The 15,455-nt window shown below is 38.4% G+C and overlaps 1 protein-coding gene across 1 annotated transcript in view; it reads right to left on the bottom strand.

Moving 5' to 3' along the window:
- Positions 1 to 14,573, bottom strand: part of LOC131875740 (formin-like protein 13) — an 87,859-nt gene extending 73,286 nt beyond the window's left edge. Inside the window, exons 1-3 of the mRNA XM_059220381.1 lie at positions 14,322 to 14,573; positions 5,007 to 5,303; positions 4,567 to 4,666 (exon numbers count right to left, since the gene is read on the bottom strand). Coding sequence (XP_059076364.1) covers positions 4,567 to 4,666; positions 5,007 to 5,303; positions 14,322 to 14,573 — 649 coding nt within the window. The remainder of the gene's footprint in view (positions 1 to 4,566; positions 4,667 to 5,006; positions 5,304 to 14,321) is intronic.
- Between the last annotated feature and the right edge of the window lie 882 nt (positions 14,574 to 15,455).

Genomic DNA, 15,455 nt, shown 5'->3' with positions numbered 1-15,455 from the left:
TTCTAAATACAACTCAATAAGTGATTATTGGTTTAGGAAGATAAGCTTTGTTGATTTTACCACTGTTATTGGTGCGTTGTGATAAACCGTCTTGTTGTTGAAAGGCACATGCTTGCAAAAGTTCTTCGTCAAATTCTGTCTCGTAACCATGTAAATAGTGATGAAAATGGTGTAGGAATGTGCTATGTTTTAACAAGATCTTGCAATTGATATACAAGAATCCTATCCTCTTCAGAGTAGCCTTATAACTAGGTTTTTTTGTTTTTTTTTCTTAAGGAGATATTTAAAAGTCATATAAGCATATGATGGTTTACAAGTTTGTTTGATTCCAATGTGAGCGCAATCTTTATTTTGATATAACCTAGGTTCAAATAGGAACGATATATCCAAGATAATGAAGAAAGATTGATATGATCAAGTTTCGTGATAAAAGATTTGATATATCCAAATGAGAAACTGATAATGATGTTGATTTTTGCACTTGAGATGGTTGAATCATTAACTTTTAAATGTTTTATGCTGATGAAAACCTTTAGAAATAGCTTGTTGGATAGGTAACCTGATTATCTAACTATGTGATAGTTTTTTTATGCTTAATTCAGATTGATGATTTTTTTCTTCAGTTTTTAATCATTTTTTAGAACGTTTTTTGTGGACACAAAAGACATAATGTTTTGAAAAACAAAATGCACAAGCAAACACGAATCCTATGGTAGGTCGAGACATGAATTGTTCAATCTCACATGGAGTTTCCCCCGAGGCTGCGCTATTCAAAGTAGATATTTAGGTACTTGACCCCATTGGCTCCAACCTCAACACTCACTTCTCCTAGGCAGCCAAGCACCAGTTTCCATGAAAACTCCTCATGAAAAACTTCTTATCTCTAGTAAGAACCATATGTGTGTGAGTTTCTTTAGAGGTCCGACCTCCTGCGCTAACAATTAGAAGGATTTTGGCAGCTTGATACAAATGGTTTTTAGTAAGGGTTTTCGGTCATGTGGCCATACATACGACACTTTACACTCTGTAAATATAGAAGGTTCCCAGCATATAGAGGTTACGCTCCATAGGGTTTATGGGGAAACATAGTGTTGGTATGAACTAATCAACACATGTTGTCTATGACTTTTGTCACATACACGATTTATTTAGAGTGGATCAGAAGGACTTGGTATTAGCCCGTTTCCACTTGGGTCATTCCCCTCTCACTGGCCCCCTCAAGGCAACTTGGGAAGGCAGACCCTCTAAATATTACACATAAAAGAAAGTAGGTCTAGTTTTCTGATCACCGTATGAGGGTGAGAGCATACTTGTCTACTACTTCAACAAACATGGAAGACAAAAGGTTTATTTTAAGCCTTTTAAGAATCTATGTGCAACTACTTTAAGGAAAACACTCAAATGCAAGTTGCATGTTGTTGATTTTCCTCCTAATTAATCTAGATGAACAAGATATGATGTTTTACTTGAAAAACCCTTAATCTAGCTAAGTGAGGAAATGCATGAAGTTTTTCTCAAAATGAACCTTGCACCCACAAATGTCAGTAGTTTTCAAAATTTCAAGTCTTGAACATTCAGACCTGCAAAGTTGTTAGCTTTTAAATTATAAAAATTCCAATTTTAACCACTGATAGAACATAAGCGCTAAAACTACAAAAGCGTTATCCCAACGAGCAAAAGCGCTATCCTAATCAACAAAAGTGCTAACCTGGAAGGCAAAAGTGTTGTATTAAGCAACAAAAGTGCTAACCTGTGCGACAAAGGCGCTATTCTATTGCTTGAATGCGTGTATTCATGATTAAAAGCGCTATTCTATTGACAACATGCACTAACCTAAGTGATAAAAGGGCTAACTTACTCAACAAATGCGCTGTCAAATTTCACAGATGTGTGAATTGACTTACAAAAATGTTAAATTGATTTCGCAAGAATAAGACATGATATTAGAAAAGGTAAGTTTGAGGCCTGAGCCCCACGGTGGGCACAAAAAATGTTGAGGTTAAAGTTGAACTCCAAATAAATGTCCTGAAACTTGTTAGTCCATCATAAAATATAAAAAGACAAACTACAAGAAACTAAACTTCAACCAATGAAGTAACATAAATTAAATGAAATAAACAAGATTACACCTTCCATGCTTTACACCTCATTGTGTCCTAACTCCACTGTTCTTAGTTCCAGATGATTTGCTCTCAAACAAGCACTAGTAGCTTCCAAGGCGGCATATGAAAAATGGACTAATAGTTAACTGATACTATGATATGCATATGCAAATGATTTAAGCTAACATGATATTAAGATATGATAAGAATTCTAAGATTGCTAATTGCTTCAAACTCAAACTCACGAATGCAAGATGAAGACTCCTAGAATGATTATATGATTAGCTATTAGTCTATTAGTTTCAAAATGGCTTAGGAGACCTCTTTTTATAGATTTTTGAGTGCATGAGCTTAGGTGGCAAAGATCAACGGTCATGATCGAATCTTGCAAATTGGATGGCTATGAGCAAGAAGTTGAAGGTTGAGAGAAAGGAGGAAGGAGAAGACAAGTGTTACTCATCTCACCTTGGCTGAGTTGAAGACTTGAGAGGATATAGAATAGTTGGAGAAGATGTAGGAATGAGAGGACAAGTGGAATTAAGTCCTCCTAAGATATAGGGATGTTCGAGAGAATATAGAAGAAGGTTAGGAAATATGTGTACCTACACAATATTTCATTTATTTTGGAAGTTGGAGATAAGTGGCTAATCAATGATTTAATTTAATTTAATTTTGTTGAATTAATTTAGCCACATGATGGATGAGTTGGCAAAGAAGAAGTGATGTGGAGAATGAAAGGTGAGTTGGAAAAGGGATTAAATAATTAAAAAAATATTTAATTAATGAGACTATAGGATAGCGGATAGAAGAATAATTAAATATTTAATATTTAATTAATTGATTAGAAGAAAAGGATATAGCGAATTAATTAATAAAATGTTTCAATTAATTAATTAATAGAAGGACATGAAATGAATTAAATAGATTAATCTTTTCAAATTAACTATTAAATAGAAGAATAATTATTAAATAAATATAAAATATTTATTTAATTGGTCATAGCCAATTTTATGTGTATACAGTAATATTCTTCAAAAGTTAAAAGAGTTGACACTTTCTAATTTCTAATGAAAATGATGATATCATTTTTGTATGACCAAATTTGACTCCTACTCTACTATGAAGAAGTTGAGAAATATAACTTCAGAGATCCAAAGAACATCTAGAAGCAAAATACCTGTCACAAGAGAAGAATGGAGACAAAAAATAATAATGGCTCTGAATAATAAGATTATCATTCAGAGAGGGAATCAGTTATGAAAAAATACAATACAATCCTTATAAAAGGATATTAGTAATCGTAAAGGGATAATGTGTATTTAATACCTACCATATTATTAAATGCGTAAGTTTAGTTTAAGCGTAGAGTATAATAGACTAATAATTAAATAAATAATTATTAGCTAATACAAGATAACTCAAATAGCCCCCCTTAAATAGAACTTAGGAAGTAGCTAAAAAACTAAATGCATGAAGCAAAAAATGCAACTACATGATGAATGCAAATTTGGGTCCCAACAACAAACCTGATGAGGTACCCAAGTACAAAAGATCTATGTAAAGCGGAGAGATAGAGAAAACCTCATGGGAAAAAACTCTACTGCAAAAAGAGATGAAAAACAAGTGAAGGACTGAAGAAGCCTCCAAACAAGAATGTTCAAAAAGATAGGAACAAAAGAAGAACAGAAGAATCATTGAAGCATGAAGAACCTGCAAACATCGTCGAAGAATAATTGTCAATTTGAAGAACCTCCACTGAAATAGAAGATGATCAGGTAGAGAAGATTGTAATCTGCATGAGTGCTTTCAAATAACACTACTTGAATTAGATGGCAAACAAAGGCAAACAACTGAACTCAAAGATATAGATGGCAAAAAACACCAAAGTCTAAAGAGTTGATCAATCGAAGATGGAAGGTTGCCTCAAAAAATAGGAATGAAAGACTGTACTCCAACGAACCAAGAAAGCATTAGAACCAACAACCAACAAGAGAAACCCCCCCATAATGCTGACAAGGGAAAGGTGACAGGTACAGTAAAACTGAATGCCAAGAAAAACTACATAACGAAGAACTAGGATCATCCATAGTGCAATAGAAAGTACAAACACATATAAAGGCTGGTATCGTGGAAGGAACACTCACTTGACACACATCACGAGGCTAATATCATGGAAGGAACACTTACATGACAAAAGTAGATGGCAAATTAGGAAAACACCAAACCCCCATGGCACTTTATAATGGAGTGCATTTGCAAGAAATAAAACACTTACAAAATGACGTATACAATGCTCAAAAAAGACAAAAGGTTGGAAATACATAAATAATAGCCAAAGATGAGTCATCCCACACAAAGAAAAGGATCCTAGGAGCTGAAACATCCAAGATATTCACTAGGGTGCATATATGAAAAACAATGAGTAAAATATGCTTGGAGAAAAATTTGGAAAAAAGACCCATACCACTGGAAAGTGCACCGAACCAACTTTCCAATGATATCTTGTGTGCCAAAAATAGAGCCTGGATGCTCAAGATATGCCTCCCGGAGTGCAAAAAGAACTTCTGGCTTTAACATCATAAAAATACATCAAAATAACAAAAAAAGAAGATCAAACCTCCATATTTGAAGAGATCTCAGAAAGAGCTTTCCAACGCCTATTCGTTTGCTAAAAACAGGGTCTGTTTGCCCAAGTTATGGCTCCTAGAGTGTAGAAAAGAGCTCAGACTTTGACGACAAAAAACAGGTACAAAATTAAAAAATCAGCAAATCTCACCTTTGGATCTAAATAGATCTCGAAAAGAGATTTCCGACGATATAATATTTTTCAAAAATTGACTTCATTTGCCCAAGTTATGACAAAACAACCTCCCCGTGTCAAAAGGTTGTCAAAGAAAAAAATACCCTCCCTGTTGGTGGCAGGGAGGTGGTGTTTGGGTTGAGTGGCGGTGGTCTAGCGATGGCCAAGTGACGCAAGTTTCCGGGCGGCGATGGCAGAGGTGCTCTAGGCCACGACGATTGTGCTACGGGCGGCGGGGCCATTGTTGGCCAGTGGGTTACAAATCGCTGGTTTGGTAACCGCCTAGGAGGCCGCAGTAACCAAAAGGCTGGCCCGCCGGCGATCGGTGCTAAGGGTTCCGGCCTTGGCAAGCCATTAAACTGCCCAAAAATATTTTTTGGATTTTTTTCGAAAAACGTGCCCTAGAAGGGCCAAAATAAAAAAATGTCAAAGCCAAAGTTGTTCAAATTGGACAAATTTTATATGAAAATTGGGGTTTTTGGGTGTTATAATCTCAATGGTGAGCTCCGTTTGAGCCCAAAATGCCCAGAAACAAAGAGGCACCCTACATCCAAAAGAAAACTCTGAAATAAAATTGAAACCCTGGCCTCCAAAAAATATTTTGAAAAATCAAGAACAAGTAGCAATAGATGTAGGCTTTGATACCATGAAGAAGTTGAGAAATGCAACTTCAAAGATCCCAAGAACACCTGCAAGCAAAATACCTGTCACAAGAGAAGAATGGAGACAAAAAACAATATGGCTCTAAAGAAGAAGATTATCATTCAGAGAGGGAATCGATTATGAAAAAATACAATACAATCCTTATAAAAGGATATTAGCAACCCTAAAGAAACCCAAAAGGGATAATGTGTATTTAATAATTAAATGCCTAAGTTTAGCTTAAGCGTAGAGTAGAATAGACTAATAATTAAATAAATAATTATTAGCTAATACAAGATAACTCTAACAGTTTGGTTATGAGGTTATTAATCATAAAATCAAGGTTTTCGCATGGCCTTTAGAGTTGTGCTATGACTCAAACATTCTCGGGAGCTTTCATCTGGACTACCTTTTATAAGTGCATCTTGATGGGGATAAATTGCAAAAGATTAGCATCTTGGGCCCTCACTAGTGTACTTTATTCAAGGAAAATGAAGAGACTATGAACTACCTCTTGGTCCAATGCAAAAGTGGCATAGATTTTTCGGTCCCATTTTTGCTGCAAACTCAAGTGGTCAAGCCCACTCCCAAATGGTGTTTGCAAGGTCTTTTCATTTTGGCCTCAATTATCCAAAGGTTCTCGTTGGGTGGGTTTCTGATGAAAACTCCAACAATGATAATTTGACACCTTTGGAAAGAATATAACCCACAAATCTTTAAGGAGAAAGAATCGGCTTTGGCCATATTGTTGAACAAATTGAAGTGAGCATTAGTGAACATCAAAATATGAAGGTTATGCAAAGATAGTGCGGATTTTTCTCTTCATGAAATGGTAAAATGTAATAAGAGTGGTCCCACCTTTTTTTATCCAAAAGAAAATAGCTTTAATCCCAGGTCCAATTGTGACACGACTTAATGGATGCTTACTACATCTAGTCGACTCAAACTCAACTTTGATGGGACCTCCAAAGTGATGCTGGTGACTTAGTCTAGACTAGATCTATGAAACTCCCTATCAATTCTAATAATGATGCTAAGTTCGTGACGCTCTATGAGGGACTTCAACTTTGTAGAAACAAAAATTTGCATCAAATCGATGAGGAGGGTGACTTGACTAAGGTAATCAATGCCATTTCAACTTGTAGAACTCAAAGTTGAAAGACCAATATGCGGATCAAAGGAATTTGTGCCTATCTTGATGGTTTTTCCCTTCAACATGAGTTTAGGGAGGCAACTGCTTCCGCAGACTGCCTCTCAAACTGCACCATTAACCAAAATGCAGATGTATTGGTATCTAACAGGTGTGCAGATTGGAGAAGCATTCAAGATATTATCGATAAATAGAAAATGAATGAAATGACTCCTTATTGACTCATCATATTTTGGACTATTTGTATTTGTTGTCTGTGGATTGTCTCTTAGTAATGCTATGACTTGTCCAAGGATATGAGGACACTGTGAGTCTAGTATGAACTGGGGCATTCTTTGTTTGTGACTGTCTTATCTCCATGTAAATAGGTACAATGACTTTCTGGGTCAAACATATGTCTCGATTGTCATAATCTACTTGCCATAATAAAGCTCAATGATGATAATGCACAAGAAGCTCTTTCACTTTCATATCTTCTATCTTTCATCCCCCTTTCTTGATTGACTTCCATCGTCCTTCTCGAGTCCGCGTAGCCTGCTATCACATGACTGAGTATAATGACACACCAAAAACATTTGCATTTCATGTAGTTGCACCTGCATTACCACATGTTAGCATTTCATACATACATATAGATATCACAACTGCATCACATCCCGCACACAACACCTGTTAGCGCAATTTACATTTGCATTATCATATTCATCTGCATTACATACATTCACATTTGCATCATGCATACACATATAAAACATAAAAGAACAAAAATATTGCATTGCATCATGTACATATTTGCATCCATATCATAAGCATCACATAAAACAAACATCACATAAGAATATCTCATCACATAGGTACACATGCATATAGCTGCCGCAAAGATGAATCATGTCATATATATATATATATATATATATATATATATATATATAAAGTATCATGATACAATGATGTCAAATTCATATGGCTACAATCACCCAAAGGTGTCTACATCATCATACAAAAATGGTACAATACTGATACATAGGGAGCCCTCTATGGATATGATGAACTCCCTCCCTCGGAGCCGCCTAGCCTCGATGGAATCTGAGCCCCTGAAGGACCCGCCCCAGGATCATCCCTCCTGTCCCCTCTATCTGGTGGTGGTGGAGGACCCATAACCCCACCACTAGATGCATGTCTCCTCCGGTTCCCTCCCATAGCTATCGCTATCCGCGATGGTCTATGGAAGCTCCTCGCCCGCTGATCCGCTAGCACTGCACCATAATAGAGATCCTGCCAGTAGGCAATCTCCTCCCCTACCCACAAGACGTAGGCATATCCGGCCCCTGTGTCCTCTACTGCTTGTCTCCCAGCCCTTAGTGTTGTCTCAGCCTCTGTGTAGAGCTGAATGGCTTGGTCTCGCTCTCGCTCAGTATCTTTGAGCTACCTCTTGAGCCTATCCCTCTCCCTCTCCAACTCCTGGATCTCATTTGCCTGTCCCTGGTAGATCTCCCTCAGCTCCATCAGCTCATCCTCCTCGGCCTCAGCCCCCTGTGGCTCCCCCTATATGGGTGCCTGCCCCTGTGCTTGTGCTTATACTGATACTTGTACTAGTGCCTGTACTGGTACCTGTCCCTGTATCTGTCCCTGTACCTGCACCTGTCTGGGACCCTGTGTTGCTGGCACCTGTAGCGGCAATCCACCGTGACCCCTCACCACCCGAGCTTCCCTATCCTCTCCACCCTCCCTCTGCGGTGCAACCCTCCTCTCTCCAACAGCCCCCCTCCTCCTCCGTCAACCTCTACCCCCATCAGCTCCATCATCATCACCATCCCCACCACCATCTCCATCTAATAGCTCTCCTGGATCCGTCAGGCGTGGGAATGGATGCTCGACCCAGTATGTTGTGTACTCGACATCCATGTCGGCATCCTCAATCTTTAGCCACATGTCCCAGGGTAGGGGCATCATCTCTACCAGCTGCATAATAGCCTGATCATATGATAATAGGGGCCCAAACTGCGCCTGATCTCTGACAGTCCGTGCATACATGCCTGAGCCCCGTGGCATTCGCTGAATCCTACCAAACTGCCTGCCCACCCTGTCCACTAGCTGCCTCTCCAGCACATAGGGCGTCCGCCCAGTCAGGTACCTGCTCCGGAAGGTGTAGGGAAGCTCTACCGCATCGTCCTCCCACTGCTCGCATCCCATGTATGGCCTTCATATGACTGTCAATATCATCAATCACCCGCCGCCAGTGCTCTAACCTGCTAATCCATGGCTGCGATGTGATCATGTCGTATAAGTGAACAAAACTACGTCCGTAACCTCTGCCTCTGAAGTGTATCGGTCTTGTCACTAGCAGATGCTCATGAGCCCACACCTGCAACAATGTCATCCCGCAGCCCAATCCCACTGATCTGTGGTATACAAACTGATGCAGCTCATAGTAGAGGTGTGCCAGCACACACGGTCCCCAGGCATATCTAGTGTGCTGTGTCACCAGTGTCTCCAGTGCACCTCCCCAGCCCACAGCCAACCTCCGTGTCACCCTATCCGGACATAGGAACCCATTGATTGCTCCTGCTATCACTGCTAGCAGTGCTAGCCCTGTAGCTGTCATAGTATCCCAAGCCACATGGCCAGCCCTCATCTCCAGTCCTGGGTCCTAGAACACTCGACTCAAGGCCTCCCTGTCTCCGTCTCGATCATAGGGAATCAACTCCCCATCGATTGGTATCCTCAAGATCCTGTATACATCCTCTAGGGTGACTGTCATCTCACCCATCGACAAATGAAATGTACATGTCTCGGAGTGCCATCTCTCCGCCAGCGCAGTCAACAGTCCCATGTTCGCCCGAAACTCAGGCACATACAGAACATGTCTCAGACCCATAGCCTAGATCGCAACTCGGTCCTCAGCTGTCAACTCAGGTCGCAACCTCTGAGTCGATGGGAATCTTTCCCGTGACTCCAGCATAGGCAAATACTCCTGCAATCAAGCAAATCAATCATGTCAGTCATCGTGGCATTCCTTGTTTATCACAAAATGCTACTTTTTATCTAAATGCATATGACATTCTACCCTAGTGACACTCATTGTTCATCACAAAGTGTTGCTTCTATCTTAGTGGTACTCCCTGTTCATCACAAAGTACTACATGTGTTGCACTCACTGTTCATCACAAAGTGCTGCTCACATTTGCACTCACTGTTCATCACAAAGTGCTGCTCATATTTTAGTACTCCTTGTTCATCACAAAGTACTATATCTTGGTACTCATTGTTCATCACAAAGTGCCTTGATTTATCCTAGTCTTCCCTAGAGGACCCGCTTGAGTGTATCCTCTCAGTAGCTTATCCAATCGACAGCGTATGTTCATCACAGAACTGTCGATTTAACCTAGAAGACACAAATTCACATTTTTTGGACACAAACGCGCTTACCTAACATAAACACGCCTAAAAAACACAGACGTGCCTATGCTCTGCACAGATGCGCCTGGGCGACATAGACGTGCCTTCTTGGCACAGACGCGCCTACACATCACAAACGCGGCCACATTTGGCACAGACGTTGTTTCCATCACAGACGCGCCTGGCACAAACACAGATGCGCCTCTCGAGCATAGACGCGCCTGGCACCAACGCAGACGCGCCTGGACATTTTTTGACATTTTTGGACCCTGACCTAAAGCGCATTTATTTCCCTATCTACCATGCATTGATGACAACAATAAATGCATCAAAGTACGAGGAGGTTTGGTGGTACTTATCGGCTCTCCTACCTCTGCTGGCCTCTGGAATTGGCGAACGCGATCGAATCTGTGAATGAAGGCCATTGCTGCTGACTGCTGCTGCTCTATTTTCGCTCTGCACTCTGCTCTCGTGGATGTGTAGATGACAATGAGGATGTATTTTCCCCCGTGGTCTATCTTATAGACTACCTTTAGCCCTCGTTTCCCGAGTCAGTCTTCATTATCTCGTGACTTTGTCATTTTATCCGGTCAGTCCATTCTAGCCTTTCTTTCTTATCGAGAGATTGTCTACAATCTTTTTAGACATTTTCATCCAATCTCGAGGGGGCATATCATTCCCATCTTGGGGCAACTCTGTATCAGTTCATATTATCTTCTTTGAAACAACGCGACAAGCCGCATTGTCTCAAAGAGGGGTAAAATGTAGACACCCAAAATTGTCCAGTCTAATTAAATAAATATTTTATTTATTTAATTATCTAAGCTTAATTCTTCTATTAATTAAATAAATCCTTATTTATTTAATTAATTCATTTATCCTCTTCTAGCCTTATTTCTCATTTAAATAAATACATTTATTTATTTAAATTATCCTTTTCCTAAATTAAATAAATATCTTATTTATTTAATTGATCCCACTTCTTCTATTAATTAAATAAATCTCTATTTATTTAATTAATTCATTAACCTTTTCTACCTATGACACGTCATTCATCTCTTAATTTATACACTACCTACCCCTTTCATTATTTTATTATTTATTTTACCTACCCTCTAATCATAGCCGACCTCCTTTTACACCTCTCAATCTTATCCCTCCATTTCATAGTGTCTTCTATATAAGGAGATGCTTCCTTCATTATCAAACCCTAACGAATCATCTTAAGGACTTGACTACACTACGATCTTACTTGCAACCACATTCCATTCTTTGTTGAGCTCTTGTGCACATAAAATCTGAGAGCAAATATATCAAGCAAGATCAATGGAGATAGGAAGAATGGAGATCAAAACCCTATTGGACATGTGATGGTATAATCTTTGTGATTTCATTTGATTTGCACTGTCTTAGGTAATCTTCATATGTTATGGTGGATCTTTGTTGTTGTTAGGCTAGGGTTTTGTGGTTGAATTCATTTAGCCTTTCAATATCATTATTATTGTTATCCATTTTCACCATATACAAGTTTTAAAATAGCTTAGGAGACCTCTTTTTATAGATTTTTGAGTGCATGAGCTTAGGTGGCAAAGATCAACGGTCATGATCGAATCTTGCAAATTGAATGGCTATGAGCAAGAAGTTGAAGGTTGAGAGAAAGGGGGAAGGAGAAGACAATTGTTACTCATCTCACCTTGACTGAGTTGAAGACTTGAGAGGATATAGAATAGTTGGAGAAGATGTAGGAATGAAAGGACAAGTGGAATCAAGTCCTCCTAAGATATAGGGATGTTCGAGAGAATATAGAAGAAGGTTAGGAAATATGTGTACCTACACAATATTTCATTTATTTTGGAAGTTGGAGATAAGTGGCTAATAAATGATTTAATTTAATTTAATTTTGTTGAATTAATTTAGCCACGTGATGGATGAGTTGGCAAAGAAGAAGTGATGTGGAGAATGAAAGGTGAGTTGGAAAAGGGATAAAATAATTTAAAAAAATATTTAATTAAAGAGACTATAGGATAGTAGATAGAAGAATAATTAAATATTTAATATTTAATTAATTGATTAGAAGAAAAGGATATAGCGAATTAATTAATAAAATGTTTCAATTAATTAATTAATAGAAGGACATAAAATGAATTAAATAGATTAATCTTTTCAAATTAACTATTAAATAGAAGAATAATTATTAAATAAATATAAAATATTTATTTAATTGGTCATAGCCAATTTTATGTGTATACAGTAATATTCTTCAACAGTTAAAAGAGTTGACACTTTCTAATTTCTAATGAAAATGATGAAATCATTTTTGTATGACCAAATTTGGCTCCTACTCTACTATGAAGAAGTTGAGAAATATAACTTCAGAGATCCAAAGAACATCTAGAAGCAAAATACCCATCACAAAAGAAGAATGGAGACAAAAAATAATAATGGCTCTGAATAATAAGATTATCATTCAAAGAGGGAATCAGTTATGAAAAAATACAATACAATCCTTATAAAAGGATATTAGTAACCCTAAAGGGATAATGTGTATTTAATACCCACCATATTATTAAATGCGTAAGTTTAGTTTAAGCGTAGAGTATAATAGACTAATAATTAAATAAATAATTATTAGCTAATACAAGATAACTCAAACAACCCCCCTTAAATAGAATTTAGGGAGTAGCTAAAAAACTAAATGCATGAAGCAAAAAATGCAACTACATGATGAAGGCAAATTTGGGTCCCAACAACAAGCTTGATGAGGTACCCAAGTACAAAAGATCTATGTAAAGCGGAGAGATAGAGAAAACCTCATGGGAAAAAACTCTAATGCAAAACGAGATGAAAAACAAGTGAAGGATTGAAGAAACCTCCAAACAAGAATGTTCCAAAAAATAGGAAGAAAAGAAGAGCAGAAGAATCACTGAAGCATGAAGAACCTGCAAACATCGTCGAAGAATAATTATCAATCTGAAGAACCTCCACTGAAATAGAAGATGATCAGGTAGAGAAGATTGTAATCTGCATGAGTGCTTCCAAATAACACTACTTGAATTAGATGGCAAACAAAGGCAAACAACCGAACTCAAAGATACAGATGGCAAAAAACACCAAAGTCTAAAGAGTTGATCAATCAAAGATGGAAGGTTGTTTCCAAAAATAGGAATGAAAGACTGTACTCCAATGAACCAACTTAGCATTAGAACCAACAACCAACAAGAGAAACTCCCCCATAATGCTAACAAGGGAGAGGTAACAGGTACACTAAAACTGAATGCCAAGAAAAACTACATAACGAAGAACTAGGATCATCCATAGTGCAACAGAAAGTACAAACACATATAAAGGCTAGTATCGTGGAAGGAACACTCACTTGACACACATCACGAGGCTAATATCATGGAAGGAACACTCACGTGACAAAAGTAGATGGCAAATTAGGCAAACATCAAACCCCCATGGCACTTTATAATGGAGTGCATTTGCAAAAAAGAAAACACTTACAAAATGACGTATACAAGGCTCAAAAAAGATAAAAGGTTGGAAATACATAAATAATAGCCAAAAATGAGTCATCCCACACAAAGAAAAGGATCCTAGGAGCTGAAACATCCAAGATATTCACTAGGGTGCATAAATGAAAAACACTGAGTAAAATGCACTTGGAGAAAAATTTGGAAAAAAGACCCATACCACTGGAAAGTGCACAGAACCAACTTTCCAATGATATCTTGTGTGCCAAAAACAAAGTCTGGATGCTCAAGATATGCCTCCCGGAGTGCAAAAAGAACTTCTGGCTTTGACATCAGAAAAATACATCAAAACAACAAAAACAGAAGATCGAACCTCCATATTTGAAGAGATCTCATAAAGAGCTTTCCAACGCCTATTCGTTTGCTGAAAACAGGGTCTGTTTGCCCAAGTTATGGCTCCTAGAGTGCAGAAAAGAGCTCAGACTTTGACGAAAGAGCTTTCCAACGCCTATTCGTTTGCTGAAAACAGGGTCTGTTTGCCCAAGTTATGGCTCCTAGAGTGTAGAAAAGAGCTCGGACTTTGACGACAAAAAACAGGTACAAAATTAAAAAATCAGCAAATCTCACCTTTGGATCTAAATAGATCTCGAAAAGAGATTTCCGACGATATAATATTTTTCAAAAATCGACTTCATTTGCCCAAGTTATGACAAAACAACCTCCCTGTGTCAAAAGGTTGTCAAAGAAAAAAATACCCTCCCTGTTGGTGGCGGGGAGGTGGTGTTTGGGTTGAGTGGCGGTGGTTTGGTGATGGCCAGGCAACGCAGGTTTCCGGGCAGCGGTGGCAGAGGTGCTCTGGGCCGCAGCGACTGTGCTCCGAGAGGTGGGGCCGTTGTTGGCCGGTGGGTTACAAATCGCTGGTTTGGTAATCGCCTAGGAGGCCGGCAGTAACCAAAAGGCTGGCCCGCCGGCGATCGACGCTGAGGGTTCCGGCCTTGGCAAGCCATTAAACTGCCCAAAAATATTTTTTGGATTTTTTTTCGAAAAACGTGCCCTAGAAGGGCCAAAATAAAAAAAATGTCGAAGCCAAAGTTGTTCAAATTGTACAAATTTTATATGAAAATAGGGGTTTTTGGGTGTTCTAATCTCAATGGTGAGCTCCGCTTGAGCCCAAAATGCCCAGAAAGAAAGAGGCACCCTACATCCAAAAGAAAACTCTGAAATAAAATTGAAAACCTGGCCTCCAAAAAATATTCTGAAAAATCAAGAACAAGTAGCAATAGATGTAGGCTTTGATACCATGAAGAAGTTGAGAAATGCAACTTCAAAGATCCCAAGAACACCTGCAAGCAAAATACCTGTCACAAGAGAAGAATGGAGACAAAAAACAATATGACTCTAAAGAAGAAGATTATCATTTAGAGAGGGAATCGATTATGAAAAAATACAATACAATCCTTATAAAAGGATATTAGCAACCCTAAAGAAACCCTAAAGGGATAATGCGTATTTAATAATTAAATGCCTAAGTTTAGCTTAAGCGTAGAGTAGAATAGACTAATAATTAAATAAATAATTATTAGCTAATACAAGATAACTCTAACAGTTTGGTTATGAGGTTATTAATCATAAAATCAAGGTTTTCCCATGGCCTTTAGAGTTGTGCTACGACTCAAACATTCTCGGGAGCTTTCATCTGGACTACCCTTTATAAGTGCATCTTGATGGGGATAAATTGCAAAAGATTAGCATCTTGGGCCCTCACTAGTGTACTTTATTCAAGGAAAATGAAGAGACTATGAACTACCTCTTGGTCCAATGCAAAAGTGGCATAGATTTTTCAGTCCCATTTTTGCTGCAAACTCAAGTGGTCAAGCCCACTCCCAAAT

The sequence above is a fragment of the Cryptomeria japonica genome, chromosome 5, assembly GCF_030272615.1.
Source record: "Cryptomeria japonica chromosome 5, Sugi_1.0, whole genome shotgun sequence".
Classification (NCBI taxonomy): Eukaryota; Viridiplantae; Streptophyta; class Pinopsida; order Cupressales; family Cupressaceae; genus Cryptomeria; species Cryptomeria japonica.
The sequence above is the reverse complement of the archived record's forward strand: the minus strand, read 5'-3'. Positions and strand labels throughout refer to the sequence as shown.